This window comes from Ammospiza caudacuta, chromosome 1, assembly GCF_027887145.1.
Source record: "Ammospiza caudacuta isolate bAmmCau1 chromosome 1, bAmmCau1.pri, whole genome shotgun sequence".
Classification (NCBI taxonomy): Eukaryota; Metazoa; Chordata; class Aves; order Passeriformes; family Passerellidae; genus Ammospiza; species Ammospiza caudacuta.
This window is the reverse complement of record NC_080593.1, coordinates 63,715,952-63,732,736: the sequence shown is the minus strand read 5'-3', so window position 1 is coordinate 63,732,736 and position 16,785 is coordinate 63,715,952. Positions and strand designations below refer to the sequence as shown.

The window sequence follows — 16,785 nt, the reverse complement described above, 5'->3', positions numbered from 1 at the left end:
AGCAGGACCAAGACAGGTCTCATTAGACATGATTCAGCTCACCAGCCTCAAGCACTGATCCTGAGATTTCAGCCCAGTTTCTACATGTGCGTTCTTGAGTAGGCAACTTCAAAGAAGCAGCACTAAGAATAGCATCAACACAGACCTGATTTATCTCCCACAACATTTAAATGTTTAGTTTTTAAAAACTTAGAACAAAACACAGTAAGCCAAGCACCTTTTCATTTTGTCTGTGTAACTGATAAGTACACAGCTGATTTATTCAAAACACAAAGAAGGCATACAGACAAATGTTTGTCTACCCAACCACTCTTCTGTGACTTCAATGTAAATTATCTTCCCCAAATACCAACGGGGCTTGCCTGAATGCAGAGATGGCAGGATCCTTATAGCAGTGTTTGTAAAGTCCCAATTCAGCAACACACTTAACTTTCAGGCCAGATGAAAGCCTTGAGCCCGCACATATTCATCAATTTAAAAATAAAACAGTAGGCTTAAAGTGCAATCCGTCAGTAGAATGGGAACTGGCACATCTAAAATAACTTGCCCCATTCTTGCTGCTGCAATGTCTGTGCAATTCTATTTTCAGTTCCTTTTCTATAGAAAAATGTCAGTGGTCTTTAAAAAAACAAACCAATACAAACAGAGCAGTTTTGTTCTCATTCGCCCAGTGATGTCCCAGTAAGTGCACACAACAGAAAGAAACAAATATCAGTGAGGGGAAAAAAGTGCCAACTTGAAAGGTTATTTTATGCCAAAAGAAAGTTGGTTTATTTCCCCACTGTAGAAACTGTCAGCACTGTGCTAAATTTAAGCACATTATCCTTGGAATTAGTGGCTTGATCAAAGACTAAACTTTTCAGACATTGCAATGGTATTATGTAACCCTTTATTAGGCCCTTAAACACAGAAAATCTGGAACATCCTGTCTTTAAATACCGAGTCATGTTCATAGGAACTTAAAACAAGGGTGCTGTAAAATTAGCCTATTAGGATGTGCTTAAAAAGTTTATGCATGGACTTTGCTAGAGAAAAGGATAGATTTTATCTGTGCTTACACTCATCTAGATAGCAGAACTTGTCCATCTAAATTTCTTTTCATTCCAATGAGGAAAAAAGACAATTCTAGGTTGGAATTCATCAAATTCTGAAGCATAACTCTAAAACAGGTACTTCTACTGTAAAAGTACTTTAAGTTTAGTAAGTTTAGATGCAGAAATGTACAGTGCAGATTTATAAACAGTATTTATACTACACACACTCACTTTACCAGAAGCAAAAAGAAATCCCTGGATTGTGAAACTGGACTACATTTAGTTGTAAGAAATGAAGTTTTCAAAAATGACCCATAGCTTCTCACACTTCAGTTTTTGGTTTAACACTTGAAGACATCATAAAAAGGTTTCGTATTCCAGAAGCTGGTATTCTACACTAATTTCAAGTGCCTGAAACAGAACTGGGATAAAACAAAACAAAACACAAACCTAAAACCAAATGAACGAAAAAAAAAAAAAATACAAAATGGGCCAGTCAGGAGAAAAGCAAACTAGCATATCTAGTGCTAGATACGTGTGGAAGAGTTTTGGGGTAACAATGCTCCCACACAATGGGCATAGTCAAACACATTCGGTTTCCTGCTTCCCCAGGCAGATGCTACAACCTCGCTTCTTCCTGTCCTCTTCCTTGCCCAAGCAGTTTTCTGTCTCAGAAATGCACAGGAACAGCCCTTGCAGAGGGAGTGAAGAGCAAAGCAAATGCTTCAGACAAGCACACAAACACAATATTGGGGTACATCAACACGGAAAGGTGAAGATCTATGTTGCTGTCTTATGCTCCAACCTAGCAAAATAAAGGGAGACCATACCCTCTCCAGCAATGCAGCCAACAGAATTTGGTGGAAGAGGTACAGAAAGTATTCCCAGCTACCTTCCACGGGCAGAAGAGGACACACAAAACTTTTGGGAAGCCAGCAGGGAGGGCCAGGGAAAATGTGCAGTGAATCTGCAGAGATTTTTTTTTTCCTTTAGAATTAATTTTCAGTCACCTCAACCTGATGTACTTTAGAGAGGTTTTATCACATGGGGTAAAAAAGAAGCATAGCACAAGGGCAGGAAATACATGCACAATCACATTTTTTGGCAGTAAACCTTAGTCAGAACCATTTAATTGGGAAACTCAGTTTATACTTAGACAATTATATTTGCAAACATAAGAGATAGTAAAACTCACTCTTTTTGCTTCCAAAAACAATGAAAACTTTATATTTTCCAGCAGCTTGCCGAGTCACACATTTCCCCCAAGGCACTTGATTCTGCTGGCCAGCAGATTTTCTAGACAGCTATTTTCTTAATTTTTAGCCTATTTCCAAAGAACTTTGTATGTGCTGCTTTTTTTTTCTTTTTTTACTAATTCAAACACAACTATCTTCATTTAATTCCTTTGCTATTACGGTGACCATGTGGAATCTGCAAACCTCTGTTAACTGCCAGCTCTAGATATTCACTTTCACAACCACAAAATACTGGTCCTTCTATTGTTCTACAGTTTAAAAGTAAAATTATTGCCCTTTTTTTCAATATATGACATGTTTGTCTAGTCTTCATTTATGTGGGCTGCAGACTTATTTTTAATCCCTTCAGAACCATGGCAGGAAGAGAAGACACCAACAAAATGTGCACAGTGACAATATCCTGTTGTGGCTTTTTTCCTCCTTCCTTATTTCTACTCAGAATTTGCAGCATACTTGTTGCTCCATGGTCATTTATTTTGGATGGTGAACCATGCAAAAAGACAAGAACATAACCCCAGCTGCTTAATTGTGCCTGTTACAAGCACCTTACATCTACAGCAAGTATCTCTGAAAGCTGAACTTAGGAGCATGTCTAATTTTAGGCACTCAGCTTCAGACACTACTGAAAACAAGTTACTTGGAGATGACAAGTGCTCAGGACTTGGCACAAGTCAAGCATCTCAACCACCACTAAACTAACATATTTGGAAATCATCAGTACCTTTCAAAAAAGGCATGCTCTGAAGGAATTTGAGGGGTTGCCCCCTCAAATGAAACAAACAAATAATGATAACAAAAAAAACCCCACATTTCCTAGTTTTCAAACTTAGCAACCAAATCAAAACAAAAACTAACAGGAAAACACACAGCATGATCAAGCATCAGTTCGTGAATAAAGAAATGCAAACAAACAAACAAAAAAGAGATATTTGGCTTTTGCTATAAATTAATTTTATTTGCATTATACTATATTTAAGAAAAAATATTTAATTTCCTGGCCTCATTAAAGCCTTCTTTACATATCCCCCCACTGGAGATCTGTAGTTCTATTTGCATGCAGTGCAGCAGAGCTTTGGTTTATAACATTGATATTTTCCAAAGATAACTGTGATATGAGGAGGAAAAAACTCACTCACCTTTACCTAACCATAGTATTTTTGTATTCTTGCCATGCTTATGAGTCAGCAATAGCAGAAACTTAACTTGCTTTTCTTAGGCAACAGGAATAAGTCTCACTTTTTCCTCTTCAAGAGTTAGGGAAAAAAGAGAAGAATGTCCTTACATTTTAAAATTATTGCAGTGATGGTGCTACTGTGCAGTGACAGGCAACTTATTATCCAAGAAACAAAGTACAACAACAAAATTCCAAAAACTCCGAGTGAACTCTTCTCAAAATACCATAAGAATTTGAACATAGCCAGGGAAAAGAAATTCAACAATCCTTTAAGTTGCATAAACAATTATCATTTCCCTTTCAAGCAAGTGCTTTACACATAAAGCCTAAAAAAACATGCTGTGAAAGAACTAGGACATTGCACGATCTGCCCAGCTGGCTTACAAAATGTATTTCCACTTCTCTATCACAAGGTTTTATACCCCTAACATCTGGGTATCTCAGAGGCACATTGAGAAAGCATTTCAGGTCTGATTTTTAGCAAACTTCATTATCTCAAAATGCACATGGTGTTCTTCCCACTGCTGCTGTAGCACTAAGGTGCAGATTCGGATGTGGGGAGGGTTTCAGTTTCTCTGGTGCTGGGAGCAATGAGCAGCACGGAGTTTATATGGGATGAGAGAGAGGAGATCCAGGAGCTGGAGGTGACCAGAGACCCCTTTGGGTCCCCAAAGACCACCTGAAGCTTCTCCAGGCCACAAGCCACTAGTTTCACCTGTCAGCAAATAAATGAGGCCCTCGTCTCATAGACAGAAATTCTCCAAGCCATGGCAAAAACACGATCCTAGACACAGCATACAGGCACGCTTGCCATTTAGGGTCTTCTAAAACTGGGCAAGTATCTCATCTTTAATAGGGACTATGCTCAAAAACTGAAGTGCCAAAGGAAAAGGAAAGAGAGAAGGCAGATACAGAATCTCTTTTCTCCTGACAATCATTTAAACACTAACTCAACTCCATCTAGGCAAAAAAATAAACAAGACTGAGGCCCCTAGGTGACTGAGGTAATGGTGCACATAAAAATGTATGACTGATAAACAGAGAGATAACAGACTACAGATCAGGATGTCAGAACCCTATCAAAGGATGAAGGCAGACTTCACCAGACATCTGCTGGCATAATCTATTCAAAGAATATATGCAGATCACGAAACTATCAAATACAGCATTAAAGATATGCAGCATGAAATGAACAGAGGGGAAGTGCTCAGCATATGGACAAAAATCCCCCAGCAGTTAAAAATCAGAACAGAAAAGTAAGAGGATAACCCAACAGGGGAATACATTTCAAAACATATAAGGAGCCAGTTACTTTTTATATAAACTAATAAACAGAAGGACAGCTGCAGCTGGAGCTGCCTGAAAGTGGGATGTGAGAGAAGTGACCTCTCCTGGGTGTTGGCTAATCTTCCCTGCAGAGATCTGCTGCTTCCTGCTATATTATCACCATGTGAAGAAACTCAAGGAATAAACCCAGCATGAGTCAAGGTCTGGGAGGGGATGATGACTCTAGCAGAGCCAGCCATCCATAATGGAAGCATCCATGCTTTGGACTGTCAGCAGTGGTTTGGGATCCCAAAGGCATCAGCAACACCAGAGGCAGGGCTGACAGAAAACAGTGCCTGGAGGGGGAACAAGCCCTGAGATGAGCCAGCAAAAGAACAGGTTCCTCCAAAAGCTTTTTCTTTTAAGCTGTGCTTACCCTACAAACTCATATCAGTCATGTAAACATCAAAGTCCACTCTGGCCCTAGCCAAGTTCTTGGCCTTCGCAGCCTCCTGTTGAAAGGGTTTCACAGCCAGGTCTGGACCACATGAAAAACATCCCAGTTTTAATCACTGTTGAATCTGCAGCCTATCACATGTCTCTCTCAACATGAAGAAACACTGGGAGACAGAAAGGAGTACGTCCTTTCTTTGTTTGACCAGAAAGGCTGTGAGCTCCCCGTCCCTGGAGGTGTTCAAGGCCACCTGGGCTCTGAGTAACATGGCCTAGTGGAAGTTCCCTGGCATAAGGGTTGAAGCTAAATGATCTTTCAACATATTCTATTACTCTAAGGCCTAGATCCATTTCTTTCATGCCGCTCACAAACACTTTCACCATGATCCCTCTTAAAAGTCACATTTCTAAAGCAAACCTCTCTGTCCCTTCACTTTGCTTTAGCAGGTTTAAGAAAATAAGCTTACCCTGTATTTTTTTTCTCTTTTATCTAGTTCCAGTTTTCATCCTGGTTCATGGCAAAGAACAGCTACAGTCATCTTCTCATTGACAAAACTGACCACAATGGAACAGAAATATAGTTATGTCACTCTGCCTTGAGCATTCTTTGTTCTAATCCTCATCTTATTTACTGATTAGCATCAGCAGAACACCTCTGAAACTTTCTTTTTCCAAACAGCTGAGTCCATTTTTCTCTCTGCAATGTTAGGTTTGCAAATTGGGAAATAACATCCTATCAGAGAAGTGGCAATAAAGGTAACACAAAATTAAAATCATATTCTCTGAACAAAAAACAAGTGTTTTCTCTCTTAAGAGTCTATCATGTTTCACAGTGTCTCACAGCAATATGCCTACACTTTCAGCATTCTTGTACAAAGTAGGGGAAACCCACCCATACTCTGAGTGCAGTGTTATTGTTGCTGTGGCAACTACAGACCACAATTTTTTGCCTCTAGAGAATTAGCATGAACACAAACATACACACTGAGGCAAAGAAAACTGTGGGTCCTAACAGTGCCTACAACTCACTGTAGATGCCTAATGCTGCCATCAAAAACTGAATTTAACTTTTAAAAAATGAACTTTAACTTCTCAGTCACTGTCTCCATTTGTCTACACTTTGTTTCCAATTTCAACACAGCATAGTTGGCAAAATACCCTGAGAAACCCTGACACATGAGAAGTGTAAATGTCAGACTACTTAAACTCCACTTGTGAGTGAGCAGAGTAATTATAAAACTCTCTCTAAAACAGATAAATTAGTGATCCATCAGCTGGAATTTGCTGGTATAAATACTTAGTGCAAACCCTAGGAGCCAGGGATTTGAATCTGCCCTCTGTGTGTGTGCACATGAGATGAACAGCCACTGCTGTACTCTCTTTAACACTACCTCACACTGGTAAAAGGGAAAAAAAACAACCTACCTTCACCAGTTTATAATATCATCTGAGCCAGATGTAAGAGTTAAAAATTAAAACTTTTCTACTCAGTGATCCTTTAAAAATAAGAGGTTTTACTTAAAAACAATACATGAGCATGAAAATAAGCACAGGAGTTATTTAAGAAATACTGAAAGCAGGGGGTCCTCAACTGTTTTAGGTTTTGCCTTGTCATTTTGCCTTCCCCATTCCTGCCCTATCTGCATACCAGGGCCAAATTGCACTTGAGCAAGAAACCACAAATGAAGAAATTGCTTTGTCACAAGACCAGGGCCTATGGAAGCAGCAAAGACTCACCCAGCTCATGACAGTCAGCCTTTGAAGTCTGTTTCTTGGCCTGAAATGGTTATTTAGTTTTTCTAGTATTCTGCATGTAATCCAAATAAATTATTTAAAAGAGTATTTTCTTGCCTCCCTTTTCCATCCCAGATGTCCCCAACCCGACACACTCACTGAACTTGAAGACCACAGAATATAATCTCTCGCTGATCAAAAATTTAAAACTTGCTATTCCATCGGGTTGCCAGCTCTTTGTCTGGGATTTAGCAGCCAGACACACTCAGGTCTATTTGCTTTTTGCTGAAGTCCTCTAGGCAGGCAGCTCACATGCTTTGAGACAGCTTCCCACCCATTACACTGCAGGGTGTGACATGAGGGCACAGGCAAAACTCCCATTATCCAGCCAGTCTGTCACCAGGTAAGCGCCAAATCTTACAAGGACAAAGCAACCAGAAAGAGGGAAATTAAGAATTGGTCTTAAGTTTAGTATTTGTTTTGCCTCAGACCAGATAGCATGGCAACACACATGCCACAGACTGATTGATTAACTTTATAAAAAGTTTTCAGGACAATGAGTACCATTTCCTGTGGAAGAAAAAAATAAAAATTTTTCCTGGCTGGAAAACTGTCTAGTTAATACCTAGGATTCGGGTTTTAAAAATGGTCTTCTATTTGGGTATTTTACTAACATTTAGAGGAATGATTGAGAACAAATTCTTTGGAAATTTGTAAATGATTCAACATATTTTATTAAAAAATATGTTTACAAGGGTTTTTCTCCTCACACTATTAAGATTGGTCTTTTAAAGCCTGGAATTTTCTTATTGTGAGGGAAGCCAAAAACACAAGAGAAATAATATTTCCACCCAAATCCATTAAGGGTACAACATACTGTAAGTAGACCCCATCCAAAAAACTTCAAAAAAAACCATTTATGTCAGAATGTGTGCTTTTGGCTGTGCATCTGTGCTCACCTGTGATTTTGCAAAAGCTGTGTAAAATGCTTTAAGCCGGGGGGGGAAAAAAGGACTGGTGAAGATAAACATTCCCAATCAAGGTCATAAGAAGGGAGATGATGCAAACTTGGGAAAGGACCACCCAAAGGCTTTCCCTGGGCTGTTTCTCTCCAGGGGCTGCTCTCTCTCTGTTGGCAGAGGCTGCCCTGGCCGAGCCCTGTGCAGGACGGGCTGGATTCCACCCATTCAGCAGTGACCAAACAAGCCTGACCAGTGCTCCTCGCTGAAGGCACCACCAGATGAAGGTCAGACAATTCCACCTTGTCCATCTCTGCACTGAGGTGCTGAGGTGGAGCAAAAACAGCTCTGAAGAGCAAAGCAGCTGAGGGCGAGGTGCCTCCTCCATGTGACTCATGGTCTGCAGGGCCTGAGGTCGGAGGAGCTGGACCGAGGGCTGTGTGCCCCTCAGCAGCTGAGGCACTGCAGGTCCCTGGGCAGCACCCTCTGGCCTCTCATTCCCATAAAGGAACCCTGTGTAGGTGCTCCAGGGACACTTTGTGTCCAAAGTGTGCCCAGTGAGGACAGCAAAGGGATTCCTTCCCAAAGCACACTCCTGGTCCGAGCTGTATATTAACATAAACACTCCCACCACTATTAGTGAACTAACTGTAGAAACTTTTGCATCAGGCTGTACTTTTAAGAGCAGGCCTGAGTTTCTGGAAGATCTCCTTAATGACCCTCACTAGACTATCCAAGCATCCAGGAGATGAGGTTTGGTACCCTCAAGGTTATCTGTAACTACTGAGAAACACAGAGAGGGATTTTTTTTTTCACTCCAAAGTAAAATATGGCCCATTGACACGTTTTAAAAATCATGTTACCTGTTCCTTGATTTTGGACAAGTAGAAAAGGTTGGATTCCTGCAGCAATGCCAAGCCCAGTGCTGCAGCCTGCCCTGCCCAGGGCCCAGCAGCAGCACTTTGCAGTTTGGCAAGGCTGCCTCCAGCGCTGCCCGTCCTTGGGAACTGGAACAGGAGCCAAGGAGCAGCCAGAGGATTAAACACCGTGCCAGGCTGGCAAATGCACAACCAATCCCTAGGCATCAGGGGCTCCCCCGAAAACACAGAGCCAGCTCTGTGCTCCCCTAGGCTGGAGCCCAAGAGTCTTCACCACTACTTGAGATTTTCCCAAAATAGCTGCAGAGCTCCACTAAATCAGCGCTGGCGTGATTAATGCGAAGGGAAGGTTTCAGGGAGCTTCATGCAGCCCTTCAACGTTTATTTTTCCAGATCTTGTTTAACACAGATGAGAAGGAAAGTGCTTAAAAGGGGGGAAATTGTAAGCAGCTGATTCCAGTTGCAATTTTGTCCCTTGCCAAATTAAAAAACTTAATAGGACAGGCTTTGTTTTCAAGGCATGAGGGATATGGAAATATTTACACTCATAGTATCAAGACATCAGCCATAAGGTTCAAGACTACAGTGCCAAACACAGTGAGAACATGTTGGAAAAGGCAGCACACATTTCTAAAGCAGAGGAGAATATGTATTTATTGCAATTGTTAGTGATAGCTGACCTGAACAGAAAAAAAATGCTTTGGAGACAGCATTAAACTTTGGAAGAAAGTATCACACCTCTGTCCCAGGAGAATACAGACTCCTGGACCTTGCACAAGGGACTGAAACAAGAGACTGGATTTACTGCAAATGCACTATGAACTGCCCTGTTCACAAGCACTTGTTTAACTGGGGACCCAAATGAGAATCAGCAAGTTTCTTCCTCTGTTTTTTACATCATGCCTTCTCCTTCATGGCATTATAATATGAAGCTAATGATTTCTTTTAAGGAAAACAGTTTTATAAAACCTAAGTATTCAAAAGTCAGAAAGGCTCAAAATTAAAGTTGGTTTTGGCAATGCAAGTAATATTTTTCTATAAATGTGTTGAATTCAAATTTCATTTTTTCTTTTTGCTCCTCAAATAACTAAGATTTACATGGTTTTTTGGGGTTTTGTTTTGTTTTGTTTTTGTTTGGTTGGGTTTTTTTTGCAGTTGAATGTGTTAGGCAGGGAGGGATTTAATGTAACAAATACTGCTGCAATTCAAAATGGAAATGTAAATTTTTGAACTGTAAAATGATAACATTAGGAAATTGCAATGCAGCATAGTTCATACCAACCATGACAGTTTTTTCCAGAGCTTCAGAGCAGCTTTTTTCAGTTAAAAACCTGATGCTAACCCCACTTAAATCTTTAATGAACTTCCATCTTCAGTTATCTCACTTTGGTCTGTAACAAATTACCTTTCTTTCCTCAGCATTACATTTAATGGCTCTATTGACAGCCATTAAAGGATCCTCAAAGTTCACAGACTAAAGTCTGTTAAGTTCCTAGAAAGTTAGTTTTTTATTTGACTTTACACTGCCCAAAAACTGGATAAGAAAAGTCATGCCAAGAGGCTTGTGGCTAACAGATCTTCTGACTAGTTAATCAGAAAGCAGAGAAGTAAAACTAAAGCCAGACAGAAAAGAAGGAAAAAAAAAAAAGGTTAATAAAACCATCCCTGATTTTTGTAAAAGTTAAAATATATATATATACTTTTTTTCTTCTTTCTCCTTTTTAAACCAGTTTACCAGCATGCTTTGTGCAGAGAGTTTTTCAAACTTAAGGAATGGTGAAAAGACATTTTTCATACTCCAACTATCCCAAGATTCAGACGTGTCCCAGAATCCCTCCACAGTTAGTTTTTTTTATTTAAACTGCTGCCAAAATATAAATATGCAAATGACCTACAATGAAAGAATTAAAATGAAAAATTTTTCATTCCCACCAGAAGACAAAGCCAAAATTAAGTTCAAGTGGACTTTTTTATTTTTCCTCTTTGGGGAAACATGGCTAGCCTCATCAATGAAAACACCAAAATTAAAATTCCTCTGATATAAACATGAGAAGATGCTCATACCGTTTTTTTGAGGGAATTTCCTCTGAACTTATTTCTGTCAAAGTAACAGCCTTGGTACTGTCTGACAACAGGTCAGGGTAACAAGACCTGTTAAAATGTAAGGTTTGTTATACAGCAGTTGATCATTTGCACTAGGGTTGCTACTTCTAAAGCAATAGTAACCTGCAAATGAAGGGTACTACAAAATAACCTTGGGAAGCGAAACTTTTTAATCATGTGTCTTAACCATCTGAGCCTGAACTACTTCTAAAGATACCTAGAGCTTAGGAAGGCACGGTAAAACTACATATGAATAAACAATGCCATTAAATTTACTTTAAATGTGGCTTGAAACAGTATATTTATTTCTTCACAGTATTTTTACATGCACACACTCTGTTTACATAAATTACAGTATTAAAAGTTTAATGTTTAACTTCCCATATCTCACTGACTTTTGGTATAGGACTATATTCTGAAATTGGGGATTTTGGGCATGTATAACAAAAAAGTATATACTTTGCCAAAAGTCATTGTATAAGGAAATGGGAGGGATGATATTCCAGCATCAATGATTTGGGGAATACATGCTATGGAAAATAATGCACCCCAAAATTCTTTTGCAAATGTTGCTGAAGGTATATCATTGACCTAGACAGGTATTTTTAGCACACAAGTCAGCTAAACTTCAAAGTCTGCTTTCCTGAGATATGAGAATTAATTGAACACAGAGAGGCTTTTCATCCTCTTTCAAGATCATTAATCTTGTTACCACATATAGCACTTCTTTAAAAATAATATTTCAATGCTAAATTCAAAGATCAATCATCCATTGAAGAGATGTGCAAATACATGCTGACACATCAGGATTGTTTCAGCATCTAAAGCAGAAAACACCTTTATGTCCTTGTGCAGTGCTGTCTCCTAAACAAGATGTGAGCAGTCTGCCAGGTACACAGTGCAGAGAGGAGCTCCATCCTCTGTAATTCTGGGCTGCTTTTAAAACCAAGTCTCAATTTTTTGCCTAAGAAAACCACCAATGTGGAAAACAACATTTTCACAGTCATCCATGCTTCCCATATTGAGTGACACAACAGCTGCCTCTGAGATGACAAAACATTTTCCAAGTACCATTACCACAGCTTTTCTGCCCCAGCTATGAAAGGATAACCATTACAACCTTAATTTCTCAGACCTTCAGCTCAACACTTTTTCTGGTCTTTTACATAGAGTGAAATCTCTCTCATAGCACAGTTTTCATGGAAAATCATCTGTATAAAAGAAGGGACAAGTCCTCTGTCCATTTAACACAGAGACATATGGCTTTCACATATCACAGTGATCTGGAGGGTCTAAACTCCACCTCTACCTCTTGCTGTCCAGGCACATCCTGGCATTTTTGAAGGTTCAGGGCCAGCCACAGGGAGCTGCCAGCTGCAGGGAGCAGAGGGAGATTGGGGCTGTCACCCTCCAACAGGCTAAGCACAAGGATGCAGACACAGAGTGGCAAAGCAGAGATGCCTCCCCTGCTTGGGCACTGAGCAGAAGGCACAGAGAGCCCACCAGCACTGCACTAAGGGGCTCCTGTAAAACCAGCCCCTGCTCCACATGGATTCAGATCTGGCAAAGTTGTCTTTCATATACAGAGCTCCATTCTGTGCAGAGGAGCAAGTAACCAAACTTCTCCCCTCCTCAGCAATACACTCTCTCATTCTTGTGAGGAAGGGAAGCAATCCACCTGGCAGAAGAGTCATATTAAAAAGATTGTATTTTGCTTCTGAGGGTCTTAGCACTGCAGGTCAGAGTTGAGACTCATGTGATTTGAGGGAACAGTGGTGGCACAGTGCTCCCACACATACCCACAATGTGGGTATATCCTGTTCCAGGACAGCAGAAGTACCTGATGCTTGGCATGGAGCAGCATGCTGCAGCGGGGCAGGAGGAGCAGGGGAAATTTTAAAAAGTATTGATGGCATAATCTCACAGGGACAATAAAAGAGGGGGATTTTCAGGTGAGGAAAGTTCTATTTCATTGCAGCTATGCTGCAGTTCTGTGATGAAGCCCAGAAAAGGGGGGTTCCTCCTGATCCATCACTGCCCTGTGCCACCTGAGGCAGCAGGATCATGGCAGGGACAGCAGCCACACCTGCACACACACTGACACAGCCCAGGCACACTGACACAGCCCAGGCACACTCACACCTGCACACACACTGACACAGCCCAGGCACACTGACACAGCCCAGGGACATCTGCACACACACTGACACAGCCCAGGCACACTGACACAGCCCAGGGACACCTGCACACACACTGACACAGCCCAGGCACACTGACACAGCCCAGGGACACTCACACCTGCACACACACTGACACAGCCCAGGCACACTGACACAGCCCAGGGACACTCACACCTGCACACACACTGACACAGCCCAGGGACATCTGCACACACACTGACACAGCCCAGGCACTCTCACATAGCCCAGGCACACTCACACCTGCACACACACTCACACAGCCCAGGCACACTGACACAGCCCTGTGCCACACTTACACACCCAGGCACACTCACACAGCCCAGGCACACTGCTGAGCCCAGAGCAGTGGTCCCTGCTTTCTGCTGTGGGCTTCAGACTCAAACCAGCCACCACAGAAGTGCCCAGCACCAGCACCCATGAGACCAGAGCCCAGGGACAAACACAGCACATAACCAGATGCAGTGAGGCGTCCTCAGGCCCAGAAGAGCATGAGAAGAATCTTCTCCACAGACAACACCATCTTTGTGTCACCTCAGCTGAATGGAAGGGCAAGATTTTCAAAGCTTAGAAAGAAAAACTGCAGCCTGTCAAGACTTCATTGTTTGGGAACTGAGTCAGCCTAACTCTGTACGAACACTGTGGCACCACAAACAAGCTGGAACAGTAAATGTTTGCTGCTTCTGGCTTCTTTGGTGCTCCTGTATTCATCAATCATGGCATGGAATACCTCGAAATAGAAGCTATCACTATTCATGTGCCTTCTCCTAATCTAATGGCTCACAGATAATTACAGGCCTTTATTGTTTGACTGTTTTAGTGTTGAGCAACATATCTCTCTTCTTGCATCAAAACCCGTTTTCTGTCAAAAAAGGGAAAACTGGCATGGTTAGATGAAGGAGTTTAATCTACAAAACGACATATTCCTTACTCAGCTTTAAAAACAAACAGTAGTAAAAAATGACACATAGCACCACTCACTCTGCAAACAGAAGAAAGCAAATAAATCTCAATCTTCTGTTGATATTTTACCAAGCACACCTCTGCTGCCCTGGTTTCTTAGAGCACAGGTCAGCTTCCTAGTAGCTTGGTGGAGTCTTTTTCGGGCCAGCACAAACTTCCAGACTGAACTTCCTTGTCGCTGAAAGAATGCAGGAAGGCAGCAGGTGCATACAGGCACAGGGACAATAAAAGGCAGGGGGTAGGGGAGAGCAACGTTTTTCTGCCTGTTAAGGATAAAGTTAACTAGGAGACTATTAAGAATTAGAAAGCACCACCACAGCCTAAAATTTATGATGCTGTGAAGGATTTAATGCAAACTTGCCCTCCCAGAAGAACACTTGTGTGTCTGTGTGCTCTGCCTATCTCCATATATGCACTTCGCGATTCCATCAGGCACTTGGACTAGGTTGGAAGCGGCTTTTGAGCTTCCCTTCTACAGTCCCGTAGCCACGAAAGCAGTGCCGGAACGTAAGGATTCCCTACAGGGCACCCCGCATGTCCCCACGCGGTTCCCAGGGCTGGACCAGCACCCGAGCTCCCGAAGCACTCCAAACTCTGCCCCAGTCAGCCAGCACCGTGACTGACAGCATCCAGCAGCATCCAGCAGCGACTTCGTGCGAGAGCAGGAGAAGCGCCAGGCATTGCCGGGAAAAACGAAACGCTTCCCCGGTGACAGCAGCCCGACCCCCGCCCAACGCCGCTCCTTCCTACCGCTGCTGCGAGGCCCTCGGGCGGGCACGGCGCGACAGCCACGGACCCGCCGTCCCTCCCTGCCGGCCGAGGATGCCGCCGTGGCCCGCGGCATTCCCGCTCCTCACCTGGTCCAGCGGGATGCCCAGCAGCGCGCTCAGCGGGTGCAGCAGGGTGGAGCCGGTGGTGCGGTGCGGGGCTCCGGGCGCCTCGGCCATGCCGCATCCCCCCCGGGCGGCCGCACGGCCCCGCCGCCACCTGCGCGCTCCCGCTCCCGCCGCTCCCGCTGCTCCGCGCCCGCCCGCCCGGGGCCCTCCGCGGGGCGGGGCCGCCGCCGACGGCCGGGGCGGGGCGGGGCGGGCTCCGGGGCGGGCAGCGGGGAGCGCTCGCCGCGCCCGGGGCCGCATCTGCCGCCGGCCGCCGCCCCAGGGCGGGCGCGGTGCCCCGGTGCGGTGCCCCGGTGCGGTGCCCCGGTGCGGTGTCCCGGTGCAGTGTCCCAGTGTCCCTGTGCAGAGTCCCGGCTCGGTGCGGCCGGGCGCGCCAGGAGAGCCGTGAGCGGGGTGTCCCGGCCCCAGACTCCTGCCAAAAGCACAAGCTTGCTTCTCCGGCACCCGGCAGAACTCGCAGCTTCCCCCCCGATCTTTGGGGTGTCACAGCCAAAACAGTCCTAGGAATAAACAAACAAACAAACAAACAAACAAATTTATTTATTTATTTATTTATTTATTTATTTATTTATTTATTTATTTATTTATACAGAGGCCCTTCGCGGGGGAAAAAAAAATGGAAAAAAATGAGCAGTAAGCTTTAAGCGATGAGTTTACATGGCAAGCAAAATACAGCCGTTAAAAAAGATATAGGGAGAGGGTTATTGCTTGGGTGTTTTGGTCGATTACCCCAAATGTACATTAAAACAACATAAATGTAAACACCAAGTAAAGTGTCTTCAGGAAGGGTGTGTTTACTAAGTAGTTGCAGTCAAAATGACTGAATGGGATGCACTCAAGGATGTTTTGTTCTGGGTCACTGACAGCCTTCAATCCAAGTTTTGATTAAAAGAAGTGCTACGGACATGGCAATAGACACTGGAGCCACCTGCTCTCTGTAGAATATTCTCTGTGTGCACCTTTGTATCCATCAATTTACAGATGTGTGTGAGTGCTGAAACTGCAGGCATTTGCTGTGTGCTCACACACACACTGCACACACAATTCATGCGTATATTAATAGTTTAATCTTCTTATAATGTTAGTGAATGGAAAATATTATTGGTTGCAGCTGAAATTTGCTATAATTTCACAAGAAAATATACCTAAATCTAGTAATAACCTCATGAGAAGGGTGCTCTATCTTTCTATGCTATGTGAACACTGGTGCTTTGCTGAACCCAGCTCAGAATTCTTGAAGCCTTGTAGTAAAATGGAAAAAGTGGCCTAAAATCAACTGGGAACTGTGCAGGTCATAAGGAAGTGGAGAGAATTTGGAAAATTCAAGAAAGCTCGTCTTATCTGCAGGAGGAGTGTTCTTACGCCTGCCCGGACAATGCGGGGTTGTGTTGCAAGGAGAGCTCGGTCAGCTCTGCGAGCTCCCTGCTCGGCTCACAGCTGCTGGCGCGCTCACAACCTGGAATATCCCAAAGGGTCCTTGTGGGCTCGGTTACACGCTCTTCAATAGGCCGGTCGTTTTCTTTTCTCCAAGCAATTGCCAACTGTGGTAGCTGAAACTGTGGCAGTGGCTTAAAATGGTATTGTGCCATGCTGAAATGCCCTGCTTGTGCTGTGCAAGGGAAAACCCAAGCAAAGGCTGTTCAGTGGGGAAGGAGATTTACAGAAGTAACATTCTCTTAGTATCATTTTAGTGGTGCCACTTTGAATGCATGTGAAAATATAAACATGCACACACATACTTCATGTGGAAAAGTAAGAGGTTTGGAAGAACTGGATAGCCATGCATGAGAGTTCTTAACATTTTCCATTATAAGTTGCTCTTTCCAGTTTAAAATTTGCCAGCCTGAAACTCTCTGGATGGAACTTTCCAT

The 16,785-nt window shown here is 43.1% G+C and overlaps 1 protein-coding gene across 1 annotated transcript in view; it reads right to left on the bottom strand.

The window, feature by feature from the left end:
• MBOAT1 (membrane bound O-acyltransferase domain containing 1) overlaps positions 1–14,992 on the bottom strand; it is a 56,798-nt gene extending 41,806 nt beyond the window's left edge. The window contains exon 1 of the mRNA XM_058804998.1: positions 14,876–14,992. Within this exon, the coding sequence (XP_058660981.1) occupies positions 14,876–14,965 (90 nt within the window). The 5' untranslated portion in view covers positions 14,966–14,992. The remainder of the gene's footprint in view (positions 1–14,875) is intronic.
• Positions 14,993–16,785: the final 1,793 nt, after the last annotated feature.